At 46.4% G+C, this 16,593-nt stretch overlaps 1 protein-coding gene across 1 annotated transcript; it reads right to left on the bottom strand.

Moving 5' to 3' along the window:
• Nucleotides 1-2,204: 2,204 nt before the first annotated feature.
• Nucleotides 2,205-12,716, bottom strand: LOC140582890 (uncharacterized). Its single transcript, XM_072707351.1, has 3 exons — nucleotides 12,532-12,716; nucleotides 3,818-3,945; nucleotides 2,205-3,185 (listed from the first exon to the last, which is right to left on the bottom strand). The coding sequence occupies exon 3, from the start codon at nucleotides 3,176-3,178 to the stop codon at nucleotides 2,465-2,467; it is 714 nt and encodes a 237-aa protein (XP_072563452.1). The 5' UTR covers nucleotides 3,179-3,185; nucleotides 3,818-3,945; nucleotides 12,532-12,716; the 3' UTR covers nucleotides 2,205-2,464.
• Between the last annotated feature and the right edge of the window lie 3,877 nt (nucleotides 12,717-16,593).

Genomic DNA, 16,593 nt, shown 5'->3' with positions numbered 1-16,593 from the left:
CACTCCCTACATCCGCAGCTCACAGTGGGCACTATACTTACAGATATTTACGGGCTATTTGCAAAACAAAACGCAAAGTAACCAAATTGAGCAAAATCAATGATCAAATGGAAATGGGGGATTAAAGCACCATGAGTATCAGCAACACAACAAGTACAAAGTGACGGCCTCCGTGTTCCTGTCTGGACAGGAAAAGTGATGAAAAGAGAAACCAGCCTATCAGAATGGAAAGGTATGAAATTTAATAGTGGGCGGAGCTAAGAATAGAATGACACACCCAAGGAAAGATCCACCCAATAGGCAGAGTAAATTACACTTTGGGGTGGTAACGATGAGTCTGTCTCAAATCTTTCTTGCTAAAATTTCCTTCAGTTTAAGTGCATAAGATATGTTGTGAGGGCAACTAAGCATGAGTGTGACTCAAAGTGAAGGTGGAGTGTCAAGGGTATAGTTTGGAATTGGGTCCTAGACCCCAGTATAGTGGGGCTGAGTGAAAGAGGCACAGATGATGTGCAGGAGCTCTGTGGAGTGACTGGAGATGCAGTTAAAGGAGGAGGTGCCAGCTGGCCCATCCGATTACACACTTAGCAGCCTCCAGCCAATCGGAGGGTTGTGTGGGGGGAACTTCCTGTTGCTATGACAGGAGTACTAACCCTCATCATGGCAGCTGATGGCCCACGATTTGTCATTTCCACCCAACACACGAGCACCTGCCATCCCCAGCTGGGCCCCCGCCCCCGCCCCCTGCAGCCTACCTCCCAGTTACAGTATCCTGCCTGGTGTCACTGCACAGCCCCTATCCTGACATTATGCCTGATGTCGCTTCACTCCTGAATCTTGGAAGCAGGGACAGTTCTGGGCGGGGGGGAGCAGTGCCACTGTTACAACATGCATGTCCCACCCCCTGGCCTCCCTACATAGATATGCTATTTGGGTCTGAAATAAAAGTATTATTATTATTACTACTATTATTATACACTTCTATATATGTGGGCTAAGGAAATGTGCTCTGGGAACAGGCGAAACACAAATGTAAGCACAGGTGTGTCGGGTGGTCGAGTCGCTTTAGTTGGTGAAAAGCAAAGTTAACGACTGAAAAAAATAATCAAGCTTGTCTGAACAAGATATCAGAGTTACATATTTGTCAAAACTGTAAAATGTGACTTCAAAGCACTGCATAAATAACTTATTGGTTTTCAAAATTGTCTTTTGCTTCTTATTGCTGGAAATCTAGTGTAAGTAATTCTTGTGAACATTAAGGTGAAATGCATCTGCCCCCCCCCCCCCCCAACATAACAACTGGCCTCAGTTTGCCCCCCCCCCCCCAGTTGAATTGGTCTAGAATCACCACTGCCAAGACAGCAGTGGCTGAGGTGCCCCTCTGTCAGGTCGGATGGGTCATATTAGAGGTACTGTGTGATCAATCATGAATAATGCAGTTAATAAAGCCTACTGCACCTAAAACACATGCCTTACTTTACAGTGTGATGTTTGAAATAGGTTGTTAGCACCACCTACTGCACAATTGTGTGTATTACACTACTAAAGGACCTTCAAGTTAGTCCTCTGATAGTATTGGGATGAACATGATCTACTCTTATAGAAGCAAGATTCAAGGAACATGCTCCTTCTCCAACACAGACACATTTGTGCGCACTCTATCAGGGATCAGGAAATCAGCAGGTCCGGACTCCACTTGACGTCAACCATGCCCCTGAATACTCTGGGGCTTGAGTCCTCCAGAGGACACTGAGTTTGGGTCCCAGTGCAGTGGGGGTTTGTTTCCCCTTGCATGAGGACTTGAGAGGTTGGTGATCCCCTACAGAGACCTGAGAGGGTGGTCTGAAGTCTCCTACCGAGAACATGGGTGGTTAAAGTCCCTCATTTTTGTTGTTGTTGTTATTTATTTTAAAATTTTGATTCTATTTTTATCTGTGCTTATTGTTTCTTTAAAATGTCTGCAAAGCACTTTGTAAACCCTGTGGTTAAAGTATGATTGGTTGGTTCACAGATTTGTATCTGACCTGCAGACCTGTGATAGGCCTGATCCTGGCCATGTCCCCCCCAGCTGAGCCTGGTTGCCAATAGCATCTCATTACATCATTACTCTGGAAACAGATTTGTTTACAACTTCCCCCTGCAGATTACCTAAGGGGAAAAAAATGCTAGGTGAGCCTGCTTTTCTGCAAATTTTTGCAACACAGTCACTTTCACCAGATATTTATTTTTCATTCATTTCTTTTGCAGCTAAAGAAAAGATAAAAGCATATTTATATTTCAGGCTGCAATAACATGACATAATAACCCCTTCAATAGCTAACAGACAATGGCTATATTCACCTATTCATTATTTACTGCAGTAACCCAGTCCAAGAATTTAAACAACATTGTTGAAATCTGTCTGCAGTGATTCATATCACAGGAACAATACAAAAAGACAGTATGATGTTAATGAATATAATCATCATTTTAGCCCTCCAATAATGGGCACTAAAAAACACAATATGACAATTATTATAAGACAGAAGCAAAGAACCTCACAGGAAATTTGCTGTTGACTGGGTGGCACTTGAAATCTGCTAGTATGTAGAGTCTGATTATTAAACTGGAGATTTGCATGAACCTGGTGCTGGAAGGATGTGGAGCGGGATGAGCTCTGTAAGCTTCGGATGAGATCTGGGCTGATGCGAAAGGTATTCTGACTGTTCAGAGTGCCAGACCACCGTGAGTGTTCTGTGATGTACACAGCTCCGATCTCATTGGACTTCATTGTGCGCTGAACCACAATGCGGTCCATGTTATACTCGTATGAATTGCCTTGGCGATGGACATATGCTGCCCGGACACTGTAAGGTAAGGCGTCAGCTCCGTCGGAATTCAGATTTCCAACTTCAAAGTACTGCTGGTCACACTGCAGGGCTGGAAGAACATTCTCATAGTTGCCATAGTAGCGGAACCCATACTGGTTGTTATGAAATTGAGCCCTCATGATTCCGTTGTTGTCAAAGTAGATACCGCTTTGTGCCAGCCAGCGCAGAAGTTGCAGCCCATGTCTAGGGTTGGGACAGCCATACCCTGTGCTGCTGAGGTCCTCCATGGTGTACAGCGTCTTAATGGCGGAGGTGGGCAGCAAGAGCAGGGTGAGGAGCAGACAGGTTATGACGATGACACCTCCCATGGCAAACCTGAAGCAGCAAAGGCACAGTCTTTAGACTGTCATTCATTTCCTAGGCTTCACGATTATCACTGTAAACTGCCAGCCATTGCTGGCCGTCCTTTAACATAGGGGTTCCCCATCTTTCGTTGCCCACAGACTGGTTTACATTGTGTCAAAATTTCATAAACTAGTAAAACTTTTTGATTGGCAGTTTACATATATTTTTCTCAGGGTCAATCAAAACATGCAACCCTCAGGGGACGTAAAAAAGGTGTGACTTGAAAATATATAGGCCTAGTTTGTTTTAGACAATTAACCCATCCCTCCCCAAAATGGTCGATGTTGCACAGCTTGGTGGAAAGCAGAACAGGTTTTGGGAATCCCTAACAGATGCTTATATACATACATACATACATACATGCTGTTTTTTCATTTCTGTTGTTTCATTATTTTTGCTCATAATATAAAATGTATTCATTCATCCATTATCATTTGCCAGCAACAACACAAATGATTTCATACAATGTACTTGAAACTTTACAAGCAATTAACACCAAGGAAAAGATACAGCCACCAAACTGAATGAAATATGGCAGAAAGGCAGCGCTTAGGTTAAAAAGCCTTTCTGCGCACAGAGGCGCTTGTTTTGCTCACACGTACCTTCACTCCGCTGGGGCAGCAGTGTCTGCACAGCTGTGTCTCTGCTCTGTGTCTGTGGCTGCCAGTGACAGTGCAGCTGCTCATTTGGGTCCCAATGGGGAAGCTGTCCCCAGAAAATCCTGTTGAACCTGTTTCACAACCAGTTGCCAGTTTCACAACTTACCTATGGTGTCCACATCTTCGAGATGTTGAACATAGTATTTTGTGTGATTTACTGACAGTATTTATTTATTTTTTTTATTTCAGAGAGAGTCCAAACTGCTTGCCGCACAAATAAAGCTTATTTATAGGCTGACCATATTTTGCATTGTGAAATAGAGAAAGCCAGCGGCAGAACACAAAGAGAGGGATAAAGTGACACAAATATACACACAAAGTATTCTGACAGCAGAAAGCAAAGCTCAGCATGAAACAATGGGATTTCAGACATTTTAGGTCTCAGATAAGAGGACGTATGGTCACCCTACTATATAATCTACATCTTGTTGCTTGAGCTGCTTTAGCGAGATAAGATCTGCCTCATTCCAGGCAGCGAGGAGGCCTGTGTAGTAGTGCTGTAGTTCTCGAGATCGGTCTTGGTCTCGAGACCGGTCTTGGTCTCAAGACCAGTCTCAAGACCAATTTTCTGTGGTCTCGGTCTTGTCATGGTCTCGACTCTGGTCTTGGTCTTGGTCTCGTCTGGGTCTCGACTCTATTTGGTCTCGGTCTTGTCTTGGTCTCGGACATAGCGGTCTCGATGGGATGGGGAAAAAAAGAGAAAACAGCACATCCTCACAGAACAGTATCATTATTTATTATGCGCCTCAATTCAAATGCAACCAGTCAGATGCATCTATTTTAAAAATGTTACATTTTATACATTTATACATATACGGACACTGCCAATGTTTCACAGTCCACACACATCATACACATCGCATCATAGCGAAGTCGGCAAAGAAATGTCCGCGAAGTCTATAGCATAGTTATAATTCAAATAAATTAGGTATTTTACATTCATTAGAAAGCACGGTCTTGGAGGTGCAAGTCAATCTGGAGGCTCATTCTCTTCTATTCAAAGCAAAGGATCATTACATAGCCGTATTCATAGCTTACCGCAGGGGTTCCCAAACTTTTCAGCTCACGACCCCCAAAATAACCGTGCCAGTGACTCGTGACCCCCACTATCCTCGGAAGTGGTTAAAATATACAAATGTTGCGCGCAACGGTGCACATGCGCCAATAGGCCTATCCAAACATGAGCATGACAACACAAAAGAACACAACGCTCTAACAACCATATAACTTTACTCATTCGTTTCATTTCAACAAAACACCTCACCTAATGAGATGGGTGGGCACAATGCTTGGAGCACAGCAAGTCCATTCTTGGGTTAATTTTGGAGACCGCGACTCAGAGATCATCCTCCACGTTTAGTCGCGTCATGTTTAACAAGGGGTCCGGGGTCCGCTGTTGTGGGCGATCCGGTCCCTGTACGAACGGAGCAGAAGCTTGGTTCGCATTGCCGGCAATAAGTCGGACGTGTTCCCGGTGCGTGTTGGGCTCTGCCAGGGCTGCCCTCTGTCATCGGTCCTGTTTATAATATTTATGGACAGGATTTCTAGGCGCAGCCAAGGTGTTGAGGGTGTCCAGTTTGGTGACCTCAGGATTGCCTCGCTGCTTCTTGCAGACGATGTCGTTCTGTTGGCTCCATCTGCTGGGGATCTCCAGCATGCGCTGGGGCGGTTCACAGCCGAGTGCGAAGCGGCAGGGATGAGGATTAGCACCTCCAAGTCCGAGACCATGGTTCTCAGCCGGAAACGGGTGGTTTGCCCTCTTCGGGTTGGGGAAGACGTACTGCCTCAAGTGGAGGAGTCTCGGGGTCTTGTTCACGAGTGAGGGTAGGCGAGATCGGGAGCTGGATAGACGGATCGGAACGGCGTCTGCAGTTCTGCAGGCGCTTAACCGGTCCGTCGTGGCTAAGAAAGAACTGAGCCAAAAAGCCAAGCTCTCGATCTATTGGTCCATCTTTGTCCCTACCCTCACCTATGGTCATGAGCTATGGGTAATGACCGAAAGAATGAGATCGCGAATACAAGCGGCCGAAATGAGGTTTCTCCACAGGGTGTCTGGACTCACCCTTAGGGATAGGGTGAGAAGTTCAGCTATCCGGGAGGGCCTCAGAGTAGAGCTGGTGGAGGTAGCTGGGGAGAGGGAGGTCTGGGTGCCTCTACTGAAGCTGCTGCCCCCGCGACTAGGGTGACCACCTAATCCATGTCAGGAGGGACACTATGAGCTACAACAGGATTTGTAAACCACCATTTCATACATTTCAATTAAAAGGAGCAGGATTTCACTTAAGCACTGGGTTCTTGCCGTGTGCTGATTGGTCAGTCTCCTATAATCATGCATATGTGTCAGTAATGTTAATGCGAAACAGCTGGATGAGTCTTTCAATCTAGGAACTAACCAAACATTTTAGCAGAGCACAGAACCCTTTCAGCTTTAAAGTAGTTCGTAAAAGCTGAAGTAGCTCATAGTGTCCCTCCTGACATGGATTAGGTGGTCACCCTACCCGCGACCCGAACCCCGGACAAGCGGCAGATGATGGATGGATGGATGGATATTTGTTTTATTTTCAGTGTATCTGAGACTGTTAGGCAAGGAATAAGCTTTCTAATGATACCTAGTTTATTAAAATCTGATAAACAATAACAGAGTTATGCTCATTTTTCTGAACACCATAAACAGGTCACAAAGTCAAGTATGGTTCTCTATTGCAGTGGTTCCCAACCTTTTTTAACTCACGGCCCACACAGCCAAACACATATGTTTCCGCGGCCCACTGCAAAAGAATTTAAACGATCCCGCTTTTTGTGTCGGGTTAACTAAGTACTCGGAAGCAAGGCTGTTAATTGTCTTTATTGAATAAACTGGTAATTTATTTAATTATATATCAAATTATGATTTATTTGATTTTGACTAGACATTTTTTATTATATTAACAATATTACAATTTCTATTAATAATAATTGCCGGCCCCCCTGCAATACCGTCGCGGCCCACTAGGGGGCCGCGGCCCACAGGTTGAAAACCACTGCTCTATTGTTTTATCTGTTAATAAGTGGACGTTAATAAGCCTTAATTGGCGTTACAAAATATCCTATAACTTTCTTGCCATTCATCACAGAAAGAAGTTCTTGGTATCATTGGAAAGGTCTTATCAAGCCCTTTCTTCTGGTGCTATTTTTGTAAAAATCCAACAACTTTGAAATTTTTTGTGACATACCTAAAAGCAGAGGGATGCACCGTGCTTGACAGCTTGCAGACAACAGCTGGCACGATCGGTGTGGATAACCCCAGCCCCAGTCATACCAACCGTAGCAAAAAGTCCACCGATTATGATGAGGACAGCAACCTTTCCGCAGGTTAGTAGTAGGCTAATGTAATGCTAAATTAACATTACATAGGTGGCTTATGTTTTGTTGTTGTTTTTTGTATTTACATATATATTCATATATATTTTAAACTTTTAATATATTGTTCAATTTTAAGCATTCAATTTTTTGTTCAATAAAAATGTATTCTTGAGTCATCCACCATCATTTTGTGGCTTTTGTAAAGTATCGGTTCAGGCACCGTTTTGGCACCGGTACCGTTTTAAAAGTATCGATTTGGCACCGGTATCGAAAAAACCCCAAACGATACCCAACCCTAAATATAATTGAAAAAGGCACATTAGTTAATACGAAGATGGGAAATTGTGTCCAGACTGATGTACTTCTGGTTTAAAAACAGATCTGTGAGCACTGAGTCACAGACACAAAAGCGATGTTTAGATATTGTTCTGATTATTATTCCATGTATTATATTGTTTTGTTACAACTGAGACAACGGGTGAACTGGAAGTCAGTGGAACTGGTTCCAATGAAAGATTTCTGTGGTTACTAATCTGTATAAATATATGTTATTTGACTATTGTGACTAGTAACAGGTTTTTTGAACAGGAAATCAGCCCCTTTGGTTAATTTTTACTGTGTGTGTATGTGTGTGTGTGTGTGGGACTGGAGGTCCCCTTGGTAAATTGTCATGTTTGGAGAGGGCCTCCTGTCAATAAATTATCACGTTTGGGGGAGTGTCCCCTCAGTAAATTGTCGCATTCGGACCCTCTTACCAGGATAGCTCAACCAACACTAAAAATGTCAGGCAATCAGTGAGCTAACATCAAGGGAAAGCTCTACAAAAACAATGAGAGGAGAGGACTGAAGTTGCTGCTCAGTATAATTTTAATGGGGGGAAAGGTGGAAAATTACCTTACTGTCCCAGGACTGTAAGGGACCAAGCCTACCCCACCCTTCTGTACAGCCCCATGGCGCAGCCCAGCTCCTTCCACCATCGTAGTAATAATTATAATGAGAAAAAGAACAGGGATCCAGCAGCTAATCAGAATCCAATGAGGAACACTCGCTTTGGCAGGTAAGTAAGCAGCTGTGTCTGTGACTGCTGCACAATCACTTAAAATCTTGCCCTTTTGGGTAGAATAATCTAACTTAACCGCATAAGGCAGCATTTCACACTGGAAAACTCACAAAATACCTCAAAACACAAGCAGGCTCACTAAATATTAACTGCCCAACACCTTTTATGACAAGATGGAGAGAGTCTACAACAAAGTACAGAGTAGGCTATTTGTTTTGAGGAGACAAAAGGCCTCCGGTGCATGCAGCAAAGTGCCATACTTGTTTTACCAGTCTGTCTGGGTACAGGGCAAAACATTCAACACTACATGTGACATAACAGCATTTTTACCTACAACACAAGTGACTACGGAGAACTATTTACAGGGCTGGCATCAGTCCAACCTGCCTTGCGGCCTGCTGGTACCTCCACACTGCCCGCCCCCCAGAGGGCTATCCATCTCGGAACCCCCACAAAGTCCCAGGCAGCAGTGAGTCCTCTGCACTCATGGGCCCCCCAGTCCCCCACCATCCTGATCAGTCCCTGCTGCCGGGGTACTCACCACCAGTCCTGGTGATGGCTTCTCCGAGTGGGCCAGGGGCTGGTATGGTGCCAAGTGGTCGCGGTGCTACACAACAGCCCTGCTACGCTTGGGCATCTGCACCCTGGACACCACCTCGGAGATCCATTCCAGGACCTCCCCAGGGCCCCTCCAGTGGCTGTTGAGCTTGGGTAACTGCCCCTACTTCCTGATGGGGCAGTACACCCAAACAGGGTCCTTGGGCTGGAAGGTCTGTCCCTGGCAGCGGACTTCTATCTGGCTATGGCTGCGCCTTGATGGTCCCTGGCCAGCTTGTGCATGACGCGAACGCACTCCTGGAGCTGGCGCAAGTAGTCCGGTCCCGGTGTCACCGGCAGTGGCAAACACCAGTTCCACTGGAGTCTGCAGTTCATATCCAAACATGAGGGTGATGGAGGTGGAGCCAGTGCATTCCTGCACAGCCGCATGATACGCCCACAGGGCCAGGGCAAGATGGATGACCCAGTTCTGCCAGTGCTCGGCCCATAAGGATCGCCAGTTGTGCAGCTAGGATATGACGAATCCATATCACCAGCCCGTCCCTCACAATCCCCAACCGCTGGCAGACCTCGTCAAACACCTGCGCCTCAGAGTTCCTCCTCTGGTCGCTTTGCAGCTCCTCGGGGACTTAGTACAATACTTAGCTGTACTGGTGATGGTGCTCTGGTCGGTATACGCCTTGGGCCACTTCATGAAGTAGCCCATGGTCACGAGTATGTAGCGGTTCCCAGGCTCGGTGCAGGGGAAGGGGCCCAGGACATCCACCCCCACGCATAGCATGGGAACGCCCACCAGGTACAGCTGCAGGGGAGCCCAGGATTGCTGGTTCCTAGCTGTGCACGCATCACAGCGGTGCATGAATAGCTCGGTGTCCTGCCGGAAGCCGGGCCAATAGAACATCCCCAGCATATTTGCTACCCTGAAATACCCAACCCTGACAGCCCCGTCTTAACACAGCAGGGCGCAGACTACAGGGCACCAGCAGCTGCAGCAGCTTACCTGTGCTGTTCGGCGATCGCCAGCACCAGTACATCAACCTCTCACACTTCTCCAGGGTGTCCTACTGGGAGTGGTAGGCCTTTGTTTCTGGATCAGAGGCCTGATCGCCTGCCCTCGCTCATCCACTCCCTCACCCTACCCAGAATGGGGTCGCTGTGCTGCTCCATGGTGAGCTGCCGGCGATCTACTTCCGGGTGGGCCTAGTCGTCTGGTGTTGTGCGGCCGGTGGGCTGGTCTCACTCCTCTGCCTGGCAACAGGGACAGCAGCTCTCAGTGGTGCAGGGGCGGCGAGAAAGAGTGTCCGTGTTTCCATGCAACACACACAGCTGCCTCTTCCCTTTCATGGCTGTGCGCACACCAGTCCCTGACGTCAACTCCACGTCAGTCGTCTCCCAGCTGGCTGGTGCAGCTCTGCTGGTACCTGGTAGCACGCCAGGTCGGATCAGGGTGATGGTGAATCCCATGTCCACCAGGGCTTGACGGTGTTTCGGCGACCACACAGTTGAGATACAGACCCGTAGCCTCGTCAAGCTGGCCTACTCTAGGGGCACCTGTTGGAGTTACATTGATGTAGTTGCGGGTGACACCCCCGTCACTGCACCACCTGCTCTGAATTTCCCGGTTGCTGTTCGGGGTGAGAGTGTCGGACCAGGGCGGAGTAGTCGTGGGCGAAGTGTCCAATCACTCCGAACTGGTGGCAGGGGTCAGCTGTTGACAGGCGGTGTTCCTGCCATGGTTCGGTGTGGGTTGCCTGCACTCGCTGTCTCTCCTCACTGTTGGAGCCCTCGGGCGTGCAAGTGCAGCTTCTGCACGGTGTGGTTGGCGATGTTGCAGACAGGATTTCCACCGCCCTCTCTGTCCCTGTCAAGGCCTCGGTGAGCATGGCTGGCACCAGCAATTGCATGTGTAGGTGCAGCCGATCCGGATTTATGGCCTTGATAATAGCCTGCTGAGCCAGATTTTCCTGTATGGCGCCGGGGTAGTCCGGGCAGCCCTTCCACACAAGGATGTGGAGATCCGCCTCAAACGCCCCCAGGGTCTTGCCCTCCCGCCTTTACTGATTCACTAGCTCCACCCTCTCCACCTCCACGGACCACCGCCAGCTGAAACACAGCTCTAGCATCTCTAATAGGGCCGCAAAATTTTGCTGCTCATCAGGGGCCAGACTGAGGAGAGCTTGGAGCACTTCCCCCTCCAGTGCCAATGCCATGTGCACCGCTGTCTCCTCCTCACTCCAGTCATTGTGCCAGGCGGCCAGGCGCACTTGGATCAGGTGAGCGTCCAGGGGCTCCTTCCCTCCGTAGCGCAGGAGTTTCTCCTCGGGCTTTGTCTCCCTCTCTCATGCCCATGTGCTCACTTTGGCTTGCTCTTGCCTGACACCAGGGCAGGCAGACCATGCTGGAGCCATCAGGTCTTCTTGGTGAGGATCACTGCCTGGGGTTTCCCCCTGTGCTCCCCACCACTGCCGCCGCAACCCTTGCCCCAGTGGTTGAAGGTTGACATAAGAAGCCTACTTCTGACATCACTCTAAAAGAGTGTCACCGGACCATGTCGTTCATAATCAGCAGGCTTGAGATGGGTGCAAGTTTAACCAGCAGGTGGCGGTTATTGCACCAGTGCCATTCTTATTGACAACACACTCACAATCCCATAATGCCTCACTCCTGTCCTAACCCAGCAGCTCGCCTTCCACAGTGGCAGGGAAACATGACAAAAAGAGTTAGTGTTTTATTCCTTAATTCTTGTTGGCTAAATGTTTTATTGTGTAATTTATACTGAATTAAGTTAACATGTTAACAAAAAGAGTGTTTTATTCCATTGATTGTCCAACTATAGTTAAATATTGTAGCACTTGGAAGACCGAGGCATCGCGGCAGCGGCTAATGAGATGAGAGGAGATGAATTTACACTAAGCTGCTTTTTATATCAGTCCTTAAAAGGACTGTACAATAAGCAGCAACACAGGGTCAACGTGGCAGGTAAATGCGGGCAGGTTACACACTAAACGGGAAGGCTCACACACTGTAGGTAATTTTAAAACACTACAGCACGTCAGGATTACACATACATGTTATACTTGTTTAAATTAACACATTAACAAATGCGACACAAGTTTTTAATACACACTTTAAAATGTATTAAACTATTTGCATCTGCTGTCTGCGATAAGAGGGGAGAGAGAGATGGAGAATGCCGCTTCTTTCAAAAAGATTTATGACCTAAAGGTCAAAAGGTTATGGGTCAAAAGTTCACTGGGGGGGGGGGGGGGTTGGGGCGTGGTTGGGGTGGAGCCAGGTGACGCAACAACTAGTGACGTTGTTAATAATTTCCATATGTTGGGAGAGGGGGTTTTATTATTTATTTATGTATTATTATTTATTTATTTATTTTTATTATTATTTAAATTTTTGATTATTATTATTATTATTATTATTATTATTTAATTATTTATTTTATTTTGACTAGTTTGGAGAGTGAAATGAAGTTTCAGCAGTGAATTGTGTGCTTATGAGTGATTTGTCGGAATAGCCCCGTGCTATGAGGGTGATGGCTGATGGTGCTGAGCGCGTAGCTGAGCGCGGTGCTGAGCAGGGAGCTGAGCGCGGTGCTGAGCGCGTAGCTGAGCGTGGTGCTGAGCAGGGAGCTGAGCGCGGAGCTGAGCAGGGAGCTGAGCGCGGTGCTGAGCGGGTTGGTTACCTGATGGAGTGTGAGCGTACGCTGGGTTTGCCTGTGGTGCGGTACTGTGGGAAGGTCCCGGTCGGTCCGGAGCGTGTAAATGTTGCGGATAAGGACTTTGGAGATTCTGCAAAGGACTCGGAGATTGTGAGAGCGATGTTGGAGCTTATCCCTGTGTTGCGCGAGTCTGAAAGAAACTGTGTGAAAATGAGAAAGTTGGAGCTAAGAATGAGAGGAGGAGGAGGAGGTGGGTCTGACGCTATCCTCCAATAAACGCTTAGCAGCAGCAGTTTGGCCTGTGTCTGTGTCTGTGTCTGTGAGGGGAGGGTGAGTGGGTAGTGTTTGACCCCCCTGCAGCAGCAGCAGCAGTTTGCCTGTGTGTGTGCGTGTGAAAGTGGTAGGGAGTGAGGGTGTCCCTTTTTTTTTTTTTTTTTTTTCTTGTTTGAAGTTTGGGTTTTTCTGATACAGCCGTTATTTACATCCCCGTAGGTCACCCCCGGGTCAAACTGTAATTGGGCCACACATCAAATTGGACATTTTGTCTTACAGTATATTACATGGTTTTTTTTTTGTTTGAAGTTTTGGTTTTTCTTATACGGCCGTTATTCACATTCCGGTAGGTCATCCCGGGTCGAGCGTATCGTCTGCGCATAAGTACAAATATGAGTTAAAAGAAAAACACCGTGACGTACATCAAATAGACATAATTAAGAAAATAAGATAATCCTCGGTATCCTAAAATTTGACAGGCTGTATATTAAAAATTATTTAAAATAATAATAAAAATAAATAAATAATGATACATAAATAAATAATAAAACCTCCTCTCCCAACATATGGAAATTATTAACAACGTCACTAGTTATTGCCCTATGTTCCAATGAATACTCTCTGGGTGGGATCCCATACTTTCGCTCCTGTCACCCTCAATATTGGCTCCCCTCTGTGATTGAGTCCTAGATGTTTTCAGAGGCAGGCCCCAGGTGGTGACGGTGGGATCCTGCACTTCGGCACTGTTGGAGTCTGAGCTCCGCCGGGTCCGTTGATGAGAAGAGATTCACTGCACAGTCGAGGAGTAGTTGCAAGTCACCAGTTTATTATCTATTCAGATTATAATCCGGGAGCAACCATCTGACATACATTCAGCATGTACAGGAAGAAGCTCAATCCATAAGTATCGGGTCTGTCCCTTTATAGGCCTTCTGGGGTGTCACCCCCCCATCTCGGTAATTTTCCCTTCGCGTGATGACAACACATTTTGACATTCGCTCTAGTTAGCCAGTGAGTACATGTTCCTAATTGATCAGTAAGTACGTGTTTCCTTCTTTTGTTAAGCATAAGCAAAAATAAGTATCCGTTCTATGGTGGGTTCCTGTTTTCCTCGTGTCTCGTGCCAGGTCGTCCTGACCTGCTGGCGTACCGTCAGTTCCCAATTTCTCCAAACTGGGTGGGGTGAGATCACCCCGTCCTACCGGGCTAGTATCAGTTCCCAAATCTGATGTCTACATTATGTTAGACATATTATTAAAATTAGTAAGTAAATTATGATATGATTAACCCCTCAGCACCCATTACCTATGGCTTCTCCCAAGGCTGTTTCCTAAGCCCCTGCAGTACTCATTACACATGCATGACTGTGTGGCCAAGCACAGCACAAGCAAAGTAATCAAATTATCAGATGACACATTAGTGATTGGCCCAATAACCATGAGAAGTCCTGCCTGGATGAGGTGGACAGTCTGACACAATAGTGTCAGGGTAACTACCTCTCACTCAACATCTGTAACACTAAGGAGATGGTGGTGGACTTTAGGCATAAGCAGTCTGATGTGTTTAACCCTCTCAACATAAAAAGAGTCCCAGCTCTGCTATTTCAGAGTCTTTATCTCTGATGAGCTGACAAACGGCTCCTGCTTATGCTCAAAGCATTTCAGGAACTGAAGTAGCTTGGATTGAAAATTGGTTAACAGACAGGAAGAAGCGAGAAGTTATTAGAGGCACAATGTCTCAGTGGATCTGTGTTTATACTAGGGTTCAATTTTAGGGACACAATTATTCCGAATTTACATAAATAATATTGACACTAATATATATAATAAATGGGTTAAATTTGAAGATGACACAAATGTGGATTTTGCAATAGAGACTGAGCTAGTGGCATAGAGGTTACACCGGGATCTTGATCTAACTAGTGATACCTGGCAGATGAAATTTAATGTAGACAAATGTAAGGTAATCCATGCAGGGAACAGAAATATAACACACAAGTATTTATGGGCTCCACTGAAATAAAGGAAGCTAATTATGAGAAAGACCTTGTTGTGTATGTTGATGCTTCCATGTCCCACTCTTACCAGTGTGAGGAAGCAATTAAAAAGGCCAATAGGATGTTGGGTTACTTCTCTAGGTGTGTGGAGTTTACAGTAAGTGAAGGGAGGTGATGCTAAGCTTATACAATTCCTTGGTAAGATCCCACCTAGAATAGTGTGTACAGGTTTGGTCATCATACCTTAAAAAGGACATTGCTGCCTTGGAAAAGGTTCAATGTAGGGCTACAAGAATGATTCCTGGTCTTAGAGCAATGTCTTATGAGGAGAGGTTAGCTGAGCTGAATCTGTTCAGCCCTGAGCAAAGGAGACTAAGGGGGGACATGATCCAGGTATATAAGATTCTAACAGGTCTGAATGCTGCTCAACCGTATAGCTGCTTCAATATTAGTCTATAGCTACTGAGGAGACTGATATGAAGCAGAAAATAGCTTTGCATATCAGTGCTTATGAATACGAGTGGGATTTGTCTGACGGTGTTGGAGCCCGTGCTATGAGGGTGAAGCTGTTGACGAGCGTGTCTGTAGGGGAATATTATTGTCCTCCGGTGATTATTGACATGATCCGGGACGAGGCTCTGACCATGGAGTATGTGACGGGGAGGCATCCGTCTAGGTCCATGTGCATATTATACTTTCCGGAAAGCCTGTTTAGACGTGGCTCCCCATCTGGGGCAGGAGAAGGGGATGCCTCTCCGTGCAGCGTGACCCGGTACGTGGCTGACGGGGCTGAGTGGGCTGGTTACCTGATCGAGTGCGGCCGTACACTGGGGCTGCTGCTGGTCCGGTACAGTTGGAAGGTGAGCGATGTCTCAGTGGTCCGGAGCATCAAAACGTTATGGATAAAGAATCCTACTACCGTCCGAGGCTGGCTGTGTCGGCTAAGGACTTGGCGAGTTTCAGGGCGCTGCTGGACATCCAGCTGTTGTATAGTTCTGAAAGAGACTGTCGGAAAATGAGAGAGCTGGAGCGTAGAATGAGAAGAGGAGGAGGAGGTGTGTGTCTCAGCGAGCCAATAAGCAGCAGTTAGAATGAGAGGAGGTGTGTCTCGACGATGTGGTTTCCTCCAATGAACACTTTGCATCCCTGCAGTCAATGTGTCTCTGTGAACTCGACACGTTGTATTCGCATTAAAGATGTAAAAGTTAAACAGGCATAAATCAAATTGACATTTTGTTTTTCCGCGCATGAGCCCCTAGGAGAAAACACTCCCAACCGCAGATATCTATTATGGTCATTGTGGCAGTGTGCCAAGCATCCCACTTCACCTCTCTGCAGTGGAAGTCGTACCTTAAAGTATCCTCTACGCTGTATCCCACTGGGAAAAAAACACTACACGGGACTTCCATAGAGTGAGTAAATTTTTTTATACATGTTTTATGATAAATGCCTTACATTAAACAATACCTTTGACAATTTTTTTAGAGATCGCTAAAATGGATGTTGTTTCTGTGAGACACACCTCCTCTCATTCTAACTGCTGCTTATTGGCTCGCCGTGGATCGAGGGGGAGTGCCAATCAAGAGACAACCTGTATAAGACATGAATCAGCAGGTTTTGACGGTGCGGTTGTTTAAAACAGAGGCAGATTGTTGACTGATGGGGAAACTCTGCCTTTTGGGTATTGACGTCTACAGCTACTTTTAGGTCTATCCTAAACTCAATGTTGAAAGGGTTTAAGGCGTAATGTACATGTGTTTTATTTTTCAACCATGTTGTAAAAAATATTTTTTAAATCGATGATCCAAATTGTATGC

This window comes from Paramormyrops kingsleyae, chromosome 25 (genome assembly GCF_048594095.1).
Source record: "Paramormyrops kingsleyae isolate MSU_618 chromosome 25, PKINGS_0.4, whole genome shotgun sequence".
Taxonomy (NCBI): domain Eukaryota; kingdom Metazoa; phylum Chordata; class Actinopteri; order Osteoglossiformes; family Mormyridae; genus Paramormyrops; species Paramormyrops kingsleyae.
The sequence above is the reverse complement of the archived record's forward strand: the minus strand, read 5'-3'. Positions and strand labels throughout refer to the sequence as shown.